Source organism: Trachymyrmex cornetzi, unplaced genomic scaffold, assembly GCF_001594075.2.
Source record: "Trachymyrmex cornetzi isolate Tcor2-1 unplaced genomic scaffold, Tcor1.1 scaffold16, whole genome shotgun sequence".
NCBI classification, from domain to species: Eukaryota; Metazoa; Arthropoda; class Insecta; order Hymenoptera; family Formicidae; genus Trachymyrmex; species Trachymyrmex cornetzi.
In genome coordinates, this window is record NW_017296201.1 from 2,250,778 (window position 1) to 2,267,153 (window position 16,376).

Consider the following 16,376-nt stretch of genomic DNA (forward strand, 5'->3'; position numbering starts at 1 on the left):
TCTCTGTTTCTTTTTTTGTCGTAGGAGATGTAATTGAAACAAGGCCACGGTCGTGTACGGGATGCGTTCATCTGCAGCGCATGCCATCTTCTTAGCCCGATCTCGACCCGAAAATGTGAAAGCCGAAACTTCCCGTAGCGCTTGGATTTCTACGCTGCGGCGCGCGGGTTTCATCGCGCTAGCCGTAGGCGACGTTTACATTACGCGCAGCCGAAACGTCCTTGGTCATTGTGACATTTGGTTTTCTCGAAGTTGTACGCGCGGTTGTACCGGAGGAAAGTTGGTGACGTAACTACCGGTGACCTTGCCATTTCAGAAGATGCGACGGCGAAACGCTCGAGGAGGACGCCTCCGGCCACCGCATCTCCTCTCCCGTTGATATTTCTTTTCTTTCTTTCTCCTTCCACCCTCTTATTTCCTTTCCTCTTTCTCTCTTCGGCGAGACATTTTTCTGCTTTTTTTTTATACAGCATCTAATTTTTAGACGTCCCTAGATTTTTGGATATTGTTAATATCGCCATCATTGACGTCAGAAATATTTTTAATGTATTTTATACCAAAACAACTTACAATTTATTTCTTTTTCAGAATATATTATTTTATTGCTATACAGATAGATTCTCGACAGTGGTGTTTCTTGTTACGAGTGGGAGAATCTCAGCAAGATAATGAAGATATCGTAACAATTGAATGCATTAGAATTGCATTTGCCTGAGTTCTTTTCCTCAGGCGGACAATGTTCGACGTAACGTGGTTAACCTGTCGCTCCGATGCAAAAACGTCAGTGTCGTACAGGTCTCTGACATTCTAATGTCGAAACGGCTTCCATCTTTTCGTCTTTACGCTTTTTGTACGTGAGAAAGTCAGTGCTCGTCACGATTCGCGACCGTAAACGCAGACTCCGATGATTATGCATCGATTATGCAAAGATCACGAAGAAGATGAGTCTCTCTCTCTCTCTCTCTCTCTCTCTCTCTCTCTCTCTCTCCCCCTCCCTCTCTCTCGAATTCCACGAAGACCCATTTATATATGACGAATACGGCGAGAAATTTGCGATTATTAATTAAAATTTTAAAAACTTTAAATATATCATATCATTTTGTAACAATTATATCGTTTATTAATTATCTATTAATTATTCTTCAAACAAGTGTTTTCAATTTTTGGCATTTCACAACTTTTACAAAGCACTGTGAAAATCACGATTTCTCTATACATCACTATGTATCAAGTCAATATTCGCGCATATTATACAGGTACACATACATACACATCCAGAGACTTTCAGAGGCATGAGCGAATTTACAATTATACGACGTTGTCTGCACAATGAGCAGTATCTTTTAAAATCGTGGAGTATCTAATTGCATGCGTAAGCAATAGCCATTTTATTTTACTTTAGTATAAGAAGGCTTATTTGATTTCTTGCGTCATCACGATGCACCTGTTAGAAGAGTTGCGACTTACTATTTAATTAATCATCTGCTACATGGTTTTGCTTCATTAGTGTCATCATGAGACGTTTGCGATTAATCAAACACGAGGATTTAAATCTTGAGATGAAGAACCGAAAAATGTATAAAAATCAGTTTTTTTATTGAAATAGTCTACAAGGAAAGTCGAATAGACAACATGCATGTCTAAAAGACGTTATAAAGATGTCTTTTGAGGCATGCGTGTCTAAAAGGTATCTAAAAGACATCATAAAGACATCTTCCAAAGACATTGCGTGTTGTCTGAGAAGTTAGTTTTGCATCGAGTCTAAATGCTAAAGAACTACATTAAAAAAGATGAATAAAAAGTAAGTTTTAGAAAAAAAAAGTGATTGGCAAATTTCGCGTTATCACGTAGCTTAAGAGATTAAGTTACTATGAAATCTCTCATTTAATAACGTATTACGAGACAGCGTGAAATACATAGTTACGAGCGGTATATTGAAATGTCAACTGAAGACGTCGCACATTTCCATACAGAACGAATTTTACCCTCCTTTGGGTCGATAATGAATGATTTACAAGGGGGCGGTACGCAGACTGTATATTGCGAATCACGCAATGAGGGACCTTTTCTGCCTTAGCTAGGCATCACATGCGGAGTTACAATCTTAAATTCCAAGTAAGGACGCGCGATGTTAAATTCCAGGCAAACCTATCTGTTGAAATGCCTATAAAATGCATTCAAGTCGAAATTATGCAATGGATGTAGTCTTCTGGGCAAGAAAGACACATACATAGCACTAATAGCATACGTTTTATATAGCAGAACGTTTCCACACGAAAATTCTCAAAAAATCTTGGAAACGTCTAGGTATATACTCGCAAATTTTATTTACTAATTTTTCTATTTAAGATTATAAATTTGATAATTAAATTTTATTATATAATCTATTGTAAATATTTTCAAGAAATTTATATTTTGTCAAATAATAAATTTCTATCATCTTTAAAAGATTTATGTCTCGTGAAACACAATGATAAAGACTAAACAAATAAATTTTTATTAGCGTTGGATAACACATAAAATTTTATTTAGAAGTTAATTAAATGCGAATGAAAGATTTGTAATTTAATTGTTGGTTGAATGCCCATCACTCGGAGGGTTCCAGTAAAATTTGCGAATATACAAACTCGTGAAGCAGTTTATCTTTAATGGATCATTGACATCATTTTTCGGTCTTTTAATAGCACTTTTAACACGGCAATGCAAGGTCGTGACAGGTGGTTGTGTATATTCAATAATCCCTGAAGAATCGACGGAGTACCATTTGCGTGCACATTAGACGCGTTGTAAATATAGTTCTTAAGATCAATTTACCGAGACAATTTAAAAAAAGAGAAAGAGAGAGAGAGAGAGAGACATGAGCTTGCGATGGTGAACCCGACTCCCAAGGACGTTGCAATAAGTACACAACCTGGTGTGTTCGCGCAGAGCCGCATCTCTCGGTGAGACAAAGAAAAAAAGGAAGACTCGCGAAAGCGAGTAAATGTCAACGAGTTGACCAGCTCTTTCTCTCCTTCTCTTTTTAACCCGCCGCTTCGTGCTCGTTTCGCTCGTGCATCGTGAACATCGCACGCTGGCAATATGCTCGCGGCAGATGCGACGTCGTGACGTGATCTCTTTGTACGCATCCGCGACGATATTGCTCATTGTACAATATATAATTAATACTTTCATTATTCTGTCGAATCTACAACGCAGATTTAAATTTCAGAATCCATTCACTTTCGTAAATCTATATTTATAAATTATTCGATTAAATAAATACATTTATTTTAAAGACATTTATTGAAAGAGATATTTAAAATATGTATTTAAATATTTATTTAAAAAGAGATATTTAAATATAGAGAGAAAATGATATTTGAAATACTTTTTAAAAATAAGTTTAAATTAAATATATATTATACAGATTAAATTAAATATACAGTAAAAAAATAAATAAATAACTAAATTATAATAAATAAATGTATTAATAAATGTATTAATGTATAAATGTATTAATGTATTAATGTATTAATAAATGCATTATAATTATAAATTATAATACATAAAATGCGTGATGTATACGTATAACAAAACGAAGTTTTATTGTATAACATATTGAAATATTTATTGAAATGTGTCTTTTTAACATTGTTTAAACCATGTTTGTAAAAGACATATTTTGTTATATAAAATAATGTAATTTTTACCAATACTGAATGAAATATTTCACTCTTTGTCGGGTGCGACAGAAACACGTTCCTCTTCTCGATCGCGCAACTGACTGCAAAGGTCGGCCTCTTCGCGATCGGCAATCCACGTGAGAAACTGCAAGAAGTACTCTCGCGTGCTCTATTCGATCGATATTGTCCCAGAGTCTCAAATGTCGAACAATTGCATTTCCGCAGACGCGATGCACGGATGCAGAATGAAGCTAGCGTTGGATGCATCCTCCTCCACCAACGTAGCTCCAGTAAAACACTGAGAAAAGTCATAATAATATCATAAAGATATCATTATGACCTTATTTGTCACTTATAAGTTCATTTTTAGGTGTCAAATGCGAGATGTATCAATTGCATACGATACAATTGAGCGCAAGCCAATCAGAGCGTTAGAAAAAAAATTGTTTAAATTCCATACGCAAAAGTCGCTGTGATTGGCAGTGGGCAATTGCAACAGTGTGCAAGTGAATCACACCCTCAAATGTGTCACGATGGCGTCCTATGATATCGTTATGACTTTATTATGACTCTGTGTTCCACCTGGGAGAATTCACGAAGGGAGATTAAATGCGATTGTATATATGTCGCGTTGTCCTCAATGATAAATCCGCGTCTGTTTGTGTCACGGTACATTTTCACGTGAGAGCACGGTTCATTCGCTCCGCCAGTCTCTTTGAGGAAAAGTTCACAGGGGTCCCGGTAGATTATCGGCAATAATGAATGCGAGCTGCCTGCGCAGCACTGCTTCTAAGAAGTTGAGGAGGCAGTAGGTAATTGATAATTTTCCGACGTCGAGCGTTCCTTCTCGTGACCTTCTGCACGTGCAGAAATCTACGTGCGTTTTATCGCGTACGAATTAATAGACGTGCAGTTTCCTCCACTTTGTTTCGAAGATAAAAATTGGGAGTAATACTGATAAAAAGATCGCGACTACTATAAATTTAGTAAGATACTTTCTGGAGTTGACTAAAATCTGTAACATCATTTATTATAGTTGTTATAAGAGTTTCTAAATTTATGTTAATTAAAAGGCACTAATTCATTTCAAGGAATCAAAATGATATAATATTAAGAACATTTTAATAAGAATTATCCAAATTTTTGCAGATATAACATAAAAGATTGAATTATTTGGCACTTTTGACGAAGAGATTTATAATTGAGTGAATCTATAATAAATCCATTGTCATCTTGGGAAAATTAATTTAATAGATATAACATTAAAAAATTGAATTGTTTAACATTTTGACAAAGAGACTTATAATTGAGCGAATCTATATAATAAATCCATCGTCAGTTCTGAAAGAATAATTTAATAATTTTTCTATAAATCTAAATTAGAAGTCATAAATCCTGCGGTATATATATAAATTCTTGAACATTCTGACCAAACCGGCTTGGAACCTCACGAAAACATTGACATATTTAACGCTAATCAGGAATGAGAAAGCATTCTTCGTAACTTTGGCTTATCCTTGACCATAAATACTTCGCTTCCGCCGCAGAAATAAATCTGCGCTTCTCCAGGAGCTCTGAGGGTCCAATTCATATTTTTTGCTTCTACCTTTTGTTGATTGCGTGGCTAGATTTGAATTTACATCAGGTGCGAAGTAGAAGGGAAGAATCCTTGACCATAATACTTGGCTTCCACCGCAGAAATAAATTTGCGCTTCCAGGAGCTCTGAGGGTCCAATTCATATTTTTCGCCTTCTACTTTTGTTGATTGCATGGCTGGATTTGAATTTACATCAGGTGCGAAGTAGAAGGGAAGAATCTGCATTTTTGATCATGTAACGTTCCAGCATCGATCTTTTCCTGAAGATAAGCTGTTGTTTGCTTCATTCGGCATGTAAATCTCCGCGATAAGTGGCACAGCGTGAGTTTTCCGGATCGCTTTACGAAAGAAGAATCGCGTGCGAGTGCAATTATCTCGCGTGATTCAATTATTTCCTTTTGCGATTTCGTTATTCACGTTACTTTGTCTTCCCATACATCAATGTCTCGTTAAGCCCACGCTCTGTAGCTCTTGTCAGATTTTAAAATCAAATTTTGTCATATACTTTGTGTGTATGTATGTATTTCTAATTGTTTTTAAATGTGTTTATATTATACAGCGTATAAAATTAAAAAAACATTCAAGCAGAACACAGTCATCACGACATTATAATGACGTCAATCAGTAATAATGTATTACGTCGTTTTAACGTTATCGTGACTGGTTGTTTTGCTTGGGTAGAATTTTATTTCTAAACTCTGATGCAACTTACATGCATCATTTAAAGTGAACTTTATTAAATTTATCGATGATAAATATAAAATAGAAGAAAAGAATATATACCTCACAATTCTTTTCTGCGATTGCAGATGCACGAGTGATTGTACAGAACTTCTCGAGGACGTGTTTACATACTAGCGTGTATCCACCTTGATAACGATATAATTTAAAGCGAGACGTTCTTTCATTGAGGCTCACCTTTCGCGACGTCAGCTACTATTCACCGCCACCTTTAAACACCCTCGTCGGACCTCCGGCAGGAGGTCACATCCTGCTGGTGCAATTATCTTATCTAGCTACGTTATCGTGGTATGGGACGCGAGGAGAATTCCACGTCAATTATGAAAGATATCGATAAATAATCGTATCGCGCGGCAAATGCACGTGGGTGATCCGACCCATCACCGATTCGCGCCTTCGGCAGTTTCTTTATCGCGAGATAGGCAAATCGATCGTGTGCGGCCGTATCGCGTAGAGGATCTTCGAAGAACGAATTGCTGCGTTTATTTAGTAAGAACGATTTTACTAATTGTAAGATATCTGAAAATTTAGTTTAGATACAGATATGAAAATAATTTTGTTGAACCATCGAAATAATTATGTTTGGAATTTAAATATAATGAGCAATCATAAAGGTACAAATGCTGATCAGAACCAGTTAGATGTTTTTGTGCGAATTTTAATTCTTTGTTAAATAACAAATTAATTAAGCGTTTTTAGTCATCCTCAATTATCGAGGAGTCAAAATGTTTAATTAATTTGTTATTTAATGAAAATTTGCACATAACTATCTAACGTTGACTCTGATTGGCATTTGTATTTTTATGATAATGGGCGATGTTGCAAAAAATGTTTGATATTCTAGCAATCAGTTCGAGCATCCTACATAATTATTTTGGTAATTTAACAAAATCATGTTTAGATCTAGCTAAATTTTTAGATACTTCAGCAAAACTGTTCTTTCCGTGGCAGTAGTTCGCGGTAGAACTGGCCAGACGAGCGCGACGCGTTCATAGCTATTTCCTTGTAATGCAACCATTTGGAGATGTTAATTAAATGTAAATTCCAAATCTCTTAATTTTACGGTTCGTGCGATACATCTAAATCAATTCCTTCGCGGTCAAGATACGCCGATAATTTTTCGAGGTGATTTTTCGAGCGCGAGAGAAAGAGAGAGAGAGAGAAGGAAGAATTTTTAAATAACCGCAGACTGGCATCTCTGACATAAGCTTAAATGACCTCTGGCTGCTTGGAACGTTACTTTACGTCATCATTAGCATGCGTAATACTGGACACTAGAGAGATCCAAGAAATCGTAAAGAATAACCAATTAAGGACGGCTCCTCGCGTTGGCTTCTCCGGATTAGTTTTATCACCTTGTCGTAAATTTAATAGCTGAAGATAGGCCAGCTATAGATAAATTCCCCTACCGAGGAGGAACGATAGATCAGAAGTACACCGTACCATGCGACTTCACCTCGTCGTTTAATGCATGCGGCGCAGCCGGTGTACAGACCCATCCGTCCGTCGACAGAGTGTGGTGGCATTTAGGATCCGTGCCGTCGTGCTCGCGGCGGTGATGTTACGCAAGGTGTGCCTTTAACCGGCAACGGCGACGACCTCGCGCGGTCCAGCAGGATTCTTGCGAAATTCCCGACCCGTGTGCAAGTTCCTCGTTGAAAAGCGGCGTCGCCGTCCTCCGTCGTTCTCCGTCTCGTCTTTTGCCCAGCGGGATCGACGGACTCGCTCCCCGGGAAGTCCGTGTTAAAATCGCAATTTCGAGACAGACAATTTTCCTAGACACATTAATTCTCGTACATTCCTCCGTTTGGTTATTTTTCACAAAAAAAGCGCGAGATGCGCGTCTCGACATTCGAGATCTCAATTTTATTCACGGAATAGAAGTACGAAAAGAACTGAAGTATCTACACTGAAAAAAAATTTACTACATCTTAATACATATTTCTTTGAATAGTAGGTATTGTAATTAAATATTTATTTATACAGTAAAAAAATGTTTACTCAATAAAAAAAGATGGTTAGATCAAATTAATGATTCTTGTACCAAACAAATAAATGTTTACATTTAAATATTTATTTAGATCTATTCAAATAAATACTTATTAAAATTTAGTATCTTTTCAGTGCAAAAATTTAACAACATGCAGATCTAAAAATAATTTTGTTGGATTATCAAAATAATTATGTAAAATAAGTTCAAACTTGCTGAAAACTGCTAGAACGTTACAATTTTTTGCAACATCGCTCGTCATGCTCGAGTGTTTCCTATATAATTCTTTTGATGATCTAACAAAAATTATTTTTAAATCTATATCTAATTATCTACCTACTCTCTAAATTCTTTGAAGTGGAATCTCGCTCTAAAGAGTAAAAATTGAGTTTTTAAAGAGGGTAGCTCAATTTTCACTTTTTAAAAGATTTCGCTCTTTAAAGTAAGATTTACTCTAAAAAAGAGTAAAAATTTTTAGATATTTCAGCAAAATAATTTTTTCGTGGATTTATATTTGCATCTCTATTTTAAATCGAGACTTTTTAAATTTCTTAATCACAAGATCGACTTTCGATACTTCATAGGAATTAAAAAGTTTCTTGTTGAAACCATCAGCGAAATTGCCAGCAGGTTATTAATTGTTAGCATAGGATGATAGAGATCAGGTGTCAACTTCGGGGTCCTCGTACGCAGCGCGTAACGTGCTGAGGATCTTTGCGTAACGCCGACGCGTGACGAACGGTTCGCATCTGTTTATCCGGAATGATCGCACGTCTCCTTTCTGCATCCATCTGCGCTGTCTAATACCGTCGCATACAATCGATTATACAATAATATCGCGCCTTGAAAAACCGCTCTCGCCACAGAAAGGAAAAGTCACGATCTGACGTGACCGTCGCCGCTACGGGACGATGCACTAACTCGACTAGTCTATATATGATGTTCCAGAAGCCTCGATCTCTCAGACTTAATGATCTTTTGCGAATTTCATAGTTTTAATTTTAGCAGTGTTACGTCCAAAATTATTCAGAACGGTATTACAAAAAAAAATTATAAACCTACTTTGCATACCGAAAATTCAGAACGTATCATTAAAATCTACCAATAATTTTTTTACTTATTTCTTTCAATTTGTGATTTAATTTCTTCTTAATTTTCATCGATAATAAACAAATCGATTCGAACGTGTAAGTTCTTTTCTTCTCTTTTTTTAGAAATTAATTTTTCATCATTAAAATCGGTGAAGGCAATTTGTGGCAAAATAGAGAGGGCGAGGCTGTTGGAAACGTTATCCTTCATCAATGATGCGAACCAAAGTGCCGATTGGCTAATTTGACGATAACGACTCCCGGGTATTAATCGGTAACTTAGCCTGTGGCGCTTGTACAATGTATTATTAGTTGCAAACGTTCGTAATTATACGAGGCGGGGTGTACTTCAATATAACATAGCCACGTGCAACCTCCGATTACATACGCGTATGATATAACTCGATACACGAGGCCTGTTGATCATATAGACGCATTAGAAAGTTCGATACAATCTATGTGCAATGATAATATAATGGCATATTATATAATATGTAATGACACGCACGCTCGCATATAATTGTCCAATGTTTAGACAAGATAGACAAAGATAAAGAGCGATGCATCACTGCGTGGAGAAAGTTAATAGTTTATTTAATTCAATGACAGATTCAGGAGGAACGATAATAGTAATTCGATTTTTAATAATAATGTAAAACAAATTTGTATTTTTTTTCTTTCATAAAATCACTCTAAGAATGTTAATTAAAATGTCACGGTATTGCCTTATATCGCGAAGATCTACGCAAGAATCTTCAATTTTCCATGTAATGAAGATTCTCATGTAGGAGATCACGAACACGCATGGTGCGTCGTTGACTTGTCCTCCCACAAAGAAGATCCTTACTCTCTGGTGTCGGTCCCCCCCCCCCTCTCTCTCTCTCTCTCTTTTTCTGTCTCTGAGTCTTGATCATTAGCATAAGCTGTTTGCTTATGTAACAGTATACTTTCTTTTCAAACCTCCAGCGCGCATCATTCCTTCTTCATTATCATTGATATAATTCGTGTCAGACAATAAGATATTCGCGTGTCATCGATCAAAGATATATAACGAGAAAGCTCAAATTTTTTTGTTTTTACGAGGAATCTTATTGACTATCAATTATGAAGAGCCTTATTGACTATCAATTTGACTATTTGACTGCCATTTGAATATCGACTTTGATTTCAAACAAAAGATATTTAAAATATAGTGGAGAACTAGAAAGACCAAAAATTTTGCTATGAAAAATGGTAAAATAAAATAAAATAAAAAATCGTAAAAATACTTTTTTGATATCGTGATGGATTCTATTTGTATTAGTCAAGTAGAAAATAATTTTCCGTGACTTCGAGGGGCTTCGCGATTGATGATTGGGAAGAATGTTGCTTAAAACAATTAAAATAGATTCTATAACTGATATTCATAGTTCATTCTTATATTTAAGACCATTTTAAGTTCAGCCTTAAGGTGTCATAAATCAATCATTTAGCTATTATTTTAGTATCTTAAGATATTAAGATGGTCTTGAAATAAAAATCGACTGTGAATATCTTTTAAAATACATTTGTATATGTATTTATATTGTTCCATTTATCATTTTAGAAAGAAATTATATTTTTATACAATTGCTTATTATTAAAAAAATTTTTATAAAATAATATAAATTAAACATATTTTTATATTTTTATTTTTAATCAATCGGCAGATGCATCCGTCAATTCATCAATCTACAAAGAATTTCCAATAATAATTCACAAGCTCGTGAACCTATAATTTTCTCTTAATTTTATTACACGCTTAATGAAATGTTTTGCTCAGCGGATTTCGATGAATCGTAACGTGATGCAACAGGAGTCATGTATGATTGATTACCGGCTTGGATTTACAAAAAATTTAGTTAGTTGATCAAATACATTAGAGCTACATGCACACATGCGCGTTAATATTCGCATCAGATGAGCCTGTGCATATAGGTATTGCGTAACGTAAAAACATAGTAAAGACCAATGGATTAAGATTTAACGAGGACATACGAGGTAAAGGATTTACGTGTAACCTTTAGCAGGGCTTATCTCTCAAAGTGCATTTGAAATTGCTCCCAGATTAATCCGCGACTATTAACTCTAGAATTACGACAGCGCCTGGACCAATGCAAATGGTACAATCGCGCGTTTCTCGACAAGCAAGTCTCGTAAGTGCATTATTATAATCGTTGCGTTTGAATATCGAAAAACAAAATTCCGCAGAAAATTGACAATTAAGTCTGTCGTAGCTTTCCTCACGCAGGACGTAAATCATCCTTCGTGGTGGGCATTGAGTTGAGCAAGGAATTAGATGATGCATTCCAGAAAGAGACGCAGTGTAACACAGTGATAATTTCATCTTTGTTTAACAGTAGCAAACAACAAGGATATAACGAGTCATTGTGTTACGCTGTGTCATCTGTGGATGCCTTCCAACAATTACACAGACATACATGACACGGTATCTTTGTTGTTTGCCAATGTTAAACAAAGATGAAACGATGACTGTGTTACACAGTGTCTCTTACTGGAAAGCACCCAGAGTTTCGATCGCGACCTGTTCAGGTGAAACCTCCCCAGCATCCGTCCCGAGCATTCCAGCCTGACATTCTCGACTGCGCGTAACATGGTCGTTGTGCCATCACCCGCCGCCCGGTCGACCGGTCATTTAAGGATTTCGACATACGAATATGAAAATTTTGGCAACGCCGTGGACGATGATGGTAGGGCGCAATTCACATCTCACAATTCTGGCTATATATAATCGCCAACTGGCGTGGTACATCGAATCAGTTTAGTGAGCCATCTCAGGTCGGATCACCACTTGTTCTCTGAGAAAAAAGAACCTGTAGCCATGAAACTGGTGCGTGTTCTACGAAAAATCAGTAATGACGTTTTCCGAAAGAGATAAACGAGTGTCGCTCTCTCGGCAAGTTTTTGGGATAATCTCTCGGTGAATCTCGCGATGTGGTGATTTCTCGGAAACTTTCGCTTGTTCGGAACCTCGAGGACTACGAAATATCACACTGTCGTGTTATCAAGCGATACGCCAATTAAGGACATTATCATTTTCCAGAGGAATGTACAAAATATCTTGAGAATGTATTAGAATGACAGTTATATTATTGTCATCACGAGAGTCTTTATCTTGTGCAAAAGAGAGAAATATGTGTCTCATCTCTCGTATCTATTTTATTAATTCATAAATTATTCTTTATATTTTTTATACTTCTACACAAAATTCGCGAAAAAAGAATATAACTTTACAAGAGCCAGAGAATAGGATCAGATTGTCATAAGTTTCGAAAAAAGTGTAAAATTTATCAAAATGTTATTTTATCACTAATGATTACGAATCGTCCCAAACAATGCAAAGTCTAAAAATTAAGATATAGATGTCTTAAACATATTTTTTACGAAAAGCGTTTAAGAAACGTTTTAAAGATTTCTTGAAGACAAAGACGTCTTTTGTCTTGTATCCCAATTGTAGATTTTGAGTGGACTGGAATTTGACAAATCATTTCATTATTTTGCACGTTACTTCAGATCATCGCCTTCGCCGCCGTCGTCGCCGTCGCCCTCGCGGCTCCCCCTCGTGACTATCATGACCAGGCGGTCGTCGTGAAAGAGACTCCACTGGATAACATCGGCCTCGACGGATACCAGTTTGGCTACGAGCTCTCCAACGGCCAGGCTCATCAAGAGTCAGCCCAATTGCAAAACGCTGGTCATGAAAACGAGGCTCTTGTAGTCCGCGGTAGCTTCACCTACGTCGACCCGGCGACCAACGTCAGGTACACCGTCAACTACGTCGCCGACGAGAATGGATTCCACCCCGAGGGAGCGCATCTGCCAGTCGCCTAAATCCTGACGAGAATTCTGCCAACCAAAATCTGTGTTCTTACAACTTTTCATCCAGTCTCGTATTTAAAGAGAACCTCAATTCTCTCGATCTCTCGATCATAGCGATTACACATACAAATATGACAAACCTAGTTTTAAATAAATTGATTTTTATTTAATCCTTGATGTCTAAATTATTTCACGACTCTTTCATTTTTGACACGTTACTTTGATCGTTGGACAAGTAACGTTCTCGATAAATCAAGATTGAATCTTAAAAATGTAATAAATTCTACGAAACAATAAATGAACTATTTGAATGAATCTTAGTAAGATGTGATAATGGAATCGACATCAATCAACTCAATGTTCGAAATCATCAAATCGACGTTGATTCGACATCGATTTTACTTTCATTTCTCACTGGAGATCGTTATTTGATTTGATTAATTTACTATAATACGATTAACAATATGTATTATACAAATAATTTGTATTTTTTTATAGAACAATAAATATATAAATCATAATGCCCATGTTTTATTAATTGGCCTATAGTTTATATTACTCAATCATAATTCAATACTATGTAAGTAGTAAATATATTCAATGAAATAATGTAAACGCGTTTTGAGAAACACACAATAATATGTTCCAGTTACTTTTATTTCGCATTCAATTATGTCTTATTAGACAATACGCTGAGAAACAATGGAAAATAAAACAGTTAAAAATTTATAATTTTCACGAGTTGTTTATTTGTCAAATTTCTCTCATAATTTAACATATTTACAGACCTCTATTATTATTCTACATTTTTTAATTTGTATCAACTAATTGTAAGTTGCGGCTTTTGCGAAAACTAAATAGTTATTTATCCACACATTTTTACAAAAATAATAAAAATTTATCAATAACTTAATAATATATTTAATAAAATGGCATTATATTAAGAAATACTTTAATATAAATTATTATTTCCATTATATAAAAATCTTTTAATTATAATAAACCAATATGTTAATATTTCAAAATATCTTTTATAACGAATTTAATTATTTTTTTCTTAAATATTAAAATTTATTTTCTTAAATAGCACTATAAATCATTAATAAATTGATTTTAATTTAATAAGTGATTCAGAACTTTAAATATTCATCGCCATCAACACATCCATTAAGTTAAAGATGATACGTTTCGCAACAAAATGTAGACCGAAAGAATCCGAATAAATTAATCAAGTAGTTTCTCTTGATCGTATCGAAGGTTAAAAATGTATTATTTTTATGTTGCTATTATTTTCAAGGCTTTAGCTAAAATAGCTAGTAGTGTTCCTTGAGGGCGGCTAGAAATCTCATCACGAGACCACAACGTGATGCCGCATGTAGCTTAAAAAGATGAGTGCCGAGAATCAAATTTAAATTTGTTTGCTATTTTACAGACCAGGGTCGTCTTAATTTATAAGACTTTGGATTATAGGAATTTATAGGAGAATTCGCAAAATTACATCTCTATAAAGGTTACATCAATAATTAATGATTGGAAATTCCTTAAATAGATTCTTGAAGAAAAGTGGAATTCCGTCTTGCATACCCTTGAAAACTGCAAGAGAATTTTTTAACAAACTCGGGGGATACTTCCGTCTAGACATTTATTTATTAAATGAGATTTAATTTATATTATTTTATTATTGTTTATATATTTAAATAAATCTGCATGATATTTATCCAATTATATAAATTATATTTTATTTAAAAATAATTATTTTTTAATTATGTTAATATCCCGGGAAAAAATGTTTTATATATAATTATATAAAATTATATATAATCATATAGAATTATACATAAAATATGTTCATTTATATGCAAATATATAAAATTATACATAATTTTATATAATGTTTTAAATTATATATATAAAATACTTTTTCTCATAATTTCTAACCAATTGTAAGTTGCGGCTTTTGCGAAAACTAAATAGTTATTTATCCACACATTTTTACAAAAATACATAATCTTATACAGAATGCCTGAAATAAGATCTATTTGACCCAAAATTCGTTTATTAATTACATAGTTTTTGTTAATATTTAGGTTTTTGATAAATAATAATTAAATTCTACTATCAATAATAAAACAATTATTTCAATAAAATAAGTATGATAAAATTTGCAAAATCTCTGTGTTAGAGTCTAATAGTTACCTAGGAGCTCTCTGTGTGCGATTTTAAATGAGTGAAGTTTCAGATCGCTGAGTGCCGTTCGCGAAAAATTCTTACGAAGGTCGAAATCTGGACGATCGGCAGATGTGTTAACAAGCAAAATACGAAGAAGAAAGGTGAGAGGTGAATTGGTGTATACCCAGTCAAATTTTGGCAGTAGGAGGAACACTATAAAATCCCTGCTGATTTCGACTATCCACATCAGTCTTCTTCTTCGAACGAGAGTAGCTGTACGCCGCCTCCACATTCAACATGAAAACAGTGGGTATATACAAGATTCTCCCGAATTATAATTTACAATGAGTCATCTCTTGTTTTTTGGACGAGCGTATAAAATTTATCGCTAATTAATTCAAAGATTGTGAGTCATAGCATCAAAATGGATACATCGGAATGCTATCACACCACTCACACTACACAGTTATTAATAACTTCGATCGCTTTCATCAACAATTGTGAATAACGAAAACTAAACCGAGTGACAAGTCGATTAATTGACGTTCTCTACCTGCAGATCATCGCCCTCTGCGCCCTCGTGGCCGTCGCCATCGCAGCACCCCCTCACGATCAGACGGTCGTCGTGAAAGAGACACCACTGGACAACATCGGTATTGATGGATACCAGTATGGTTACGAGCTCTCCAACGGCCAGGCTCATCAAGAGTCAGCTCAATTGCAAAACGCTGGTCATGAGAACGAGGCTCTCGTCGTCCGCGGTAGCTTCAGCTACGTCGACCCGGAGACCAACGTCAGGTACACCGTCAACTACGTCGCCGACGAGAACGGATTCCACCCCGAGGGAGCGCATCTGCCGTCCATCTAAATGTATTAATTACCAGCGAGATACTAAAGTCGATATGAAAAACAGCTAGCTCTGGATAAATTTGCCTGATGATCATCAAGTGAGCATAGTGAACTTGAAGACAATTGTAAAGTACAGATATTCTCGATCGTTTTAATTATCTGATATAAATATCTGCATAATTAGCTCATAATGCAGTAGATATTAAATTCATGATTTATTAATTATATACAAATGCTTCGTGGATGAATATACTGATTTACGTAATAATATCGAACGTATAATTGCGAAGCTGTATTTTTTTCAACAATCATTACTTGAATGGATGATCGAGTACGAACGATATTGTTTTTTAAATAAAAATTGAATGTTATGTTTTCACGTCGCGGATGTATAATGTACATATCTACGTTATAATAAA

The 16,376-nt window shown here is 35.2% G+C and overlaps 2 protein-coding genes across 2 annotated transcripts; both read left to right on the plus strand.

The window, feature by feature from the left end:
• Nucleotides 1–11,854: 11,854 nt before the first annotated feature.
• LOC108758706 (flexible cuticle protein 12-like) lies at nucleotides 11,855–13,248 on the plus strand. The gene is made up of 2 exons (XM_018503782.1): nucleotides 11,855–11,950; nucleotides 12,634–13,248. The coding sequence occupies exons 1-2, from the start codon at nucleotides 11,942–11,944 to the stop codon at nucleotides 12,949–12,951; spliced, it is 327 nt and encodes a 108-aa protein (XP_018359284.1). The 5' UTR covers nucleotides 11,855–11,941; the 3' UTR covers nucleotides 12,952–13,248.
• A 2,076-nt stretch (nucleotides 13,249–15,324) lies between these two features.
• On the plus strand, nucleotides 15,325–16,166 carry LOC108758822 (flexible cuticle protein 12-like). Its single transcript, XM_018503969.1, has 2 exons — nucleotides 15,325–15,414; nucleotides 15,668–16,166. The coding sequence occupies exons 1-2, from the start codon at nucleotides 15,406–15,408 to the stop codon at nucleotides 15,974–15,976; spliced, it is 318 nt and encodes a 105-aa protein (XP_018359471.1). The 5' UTR covers nucleotides 15,325–15,405; the 3' UTR covers nucleotides 15,977–16,166.
• The last annotated feature ends 210 nt before the right edge of the window (nucleotides 16,167–16,376 follow it).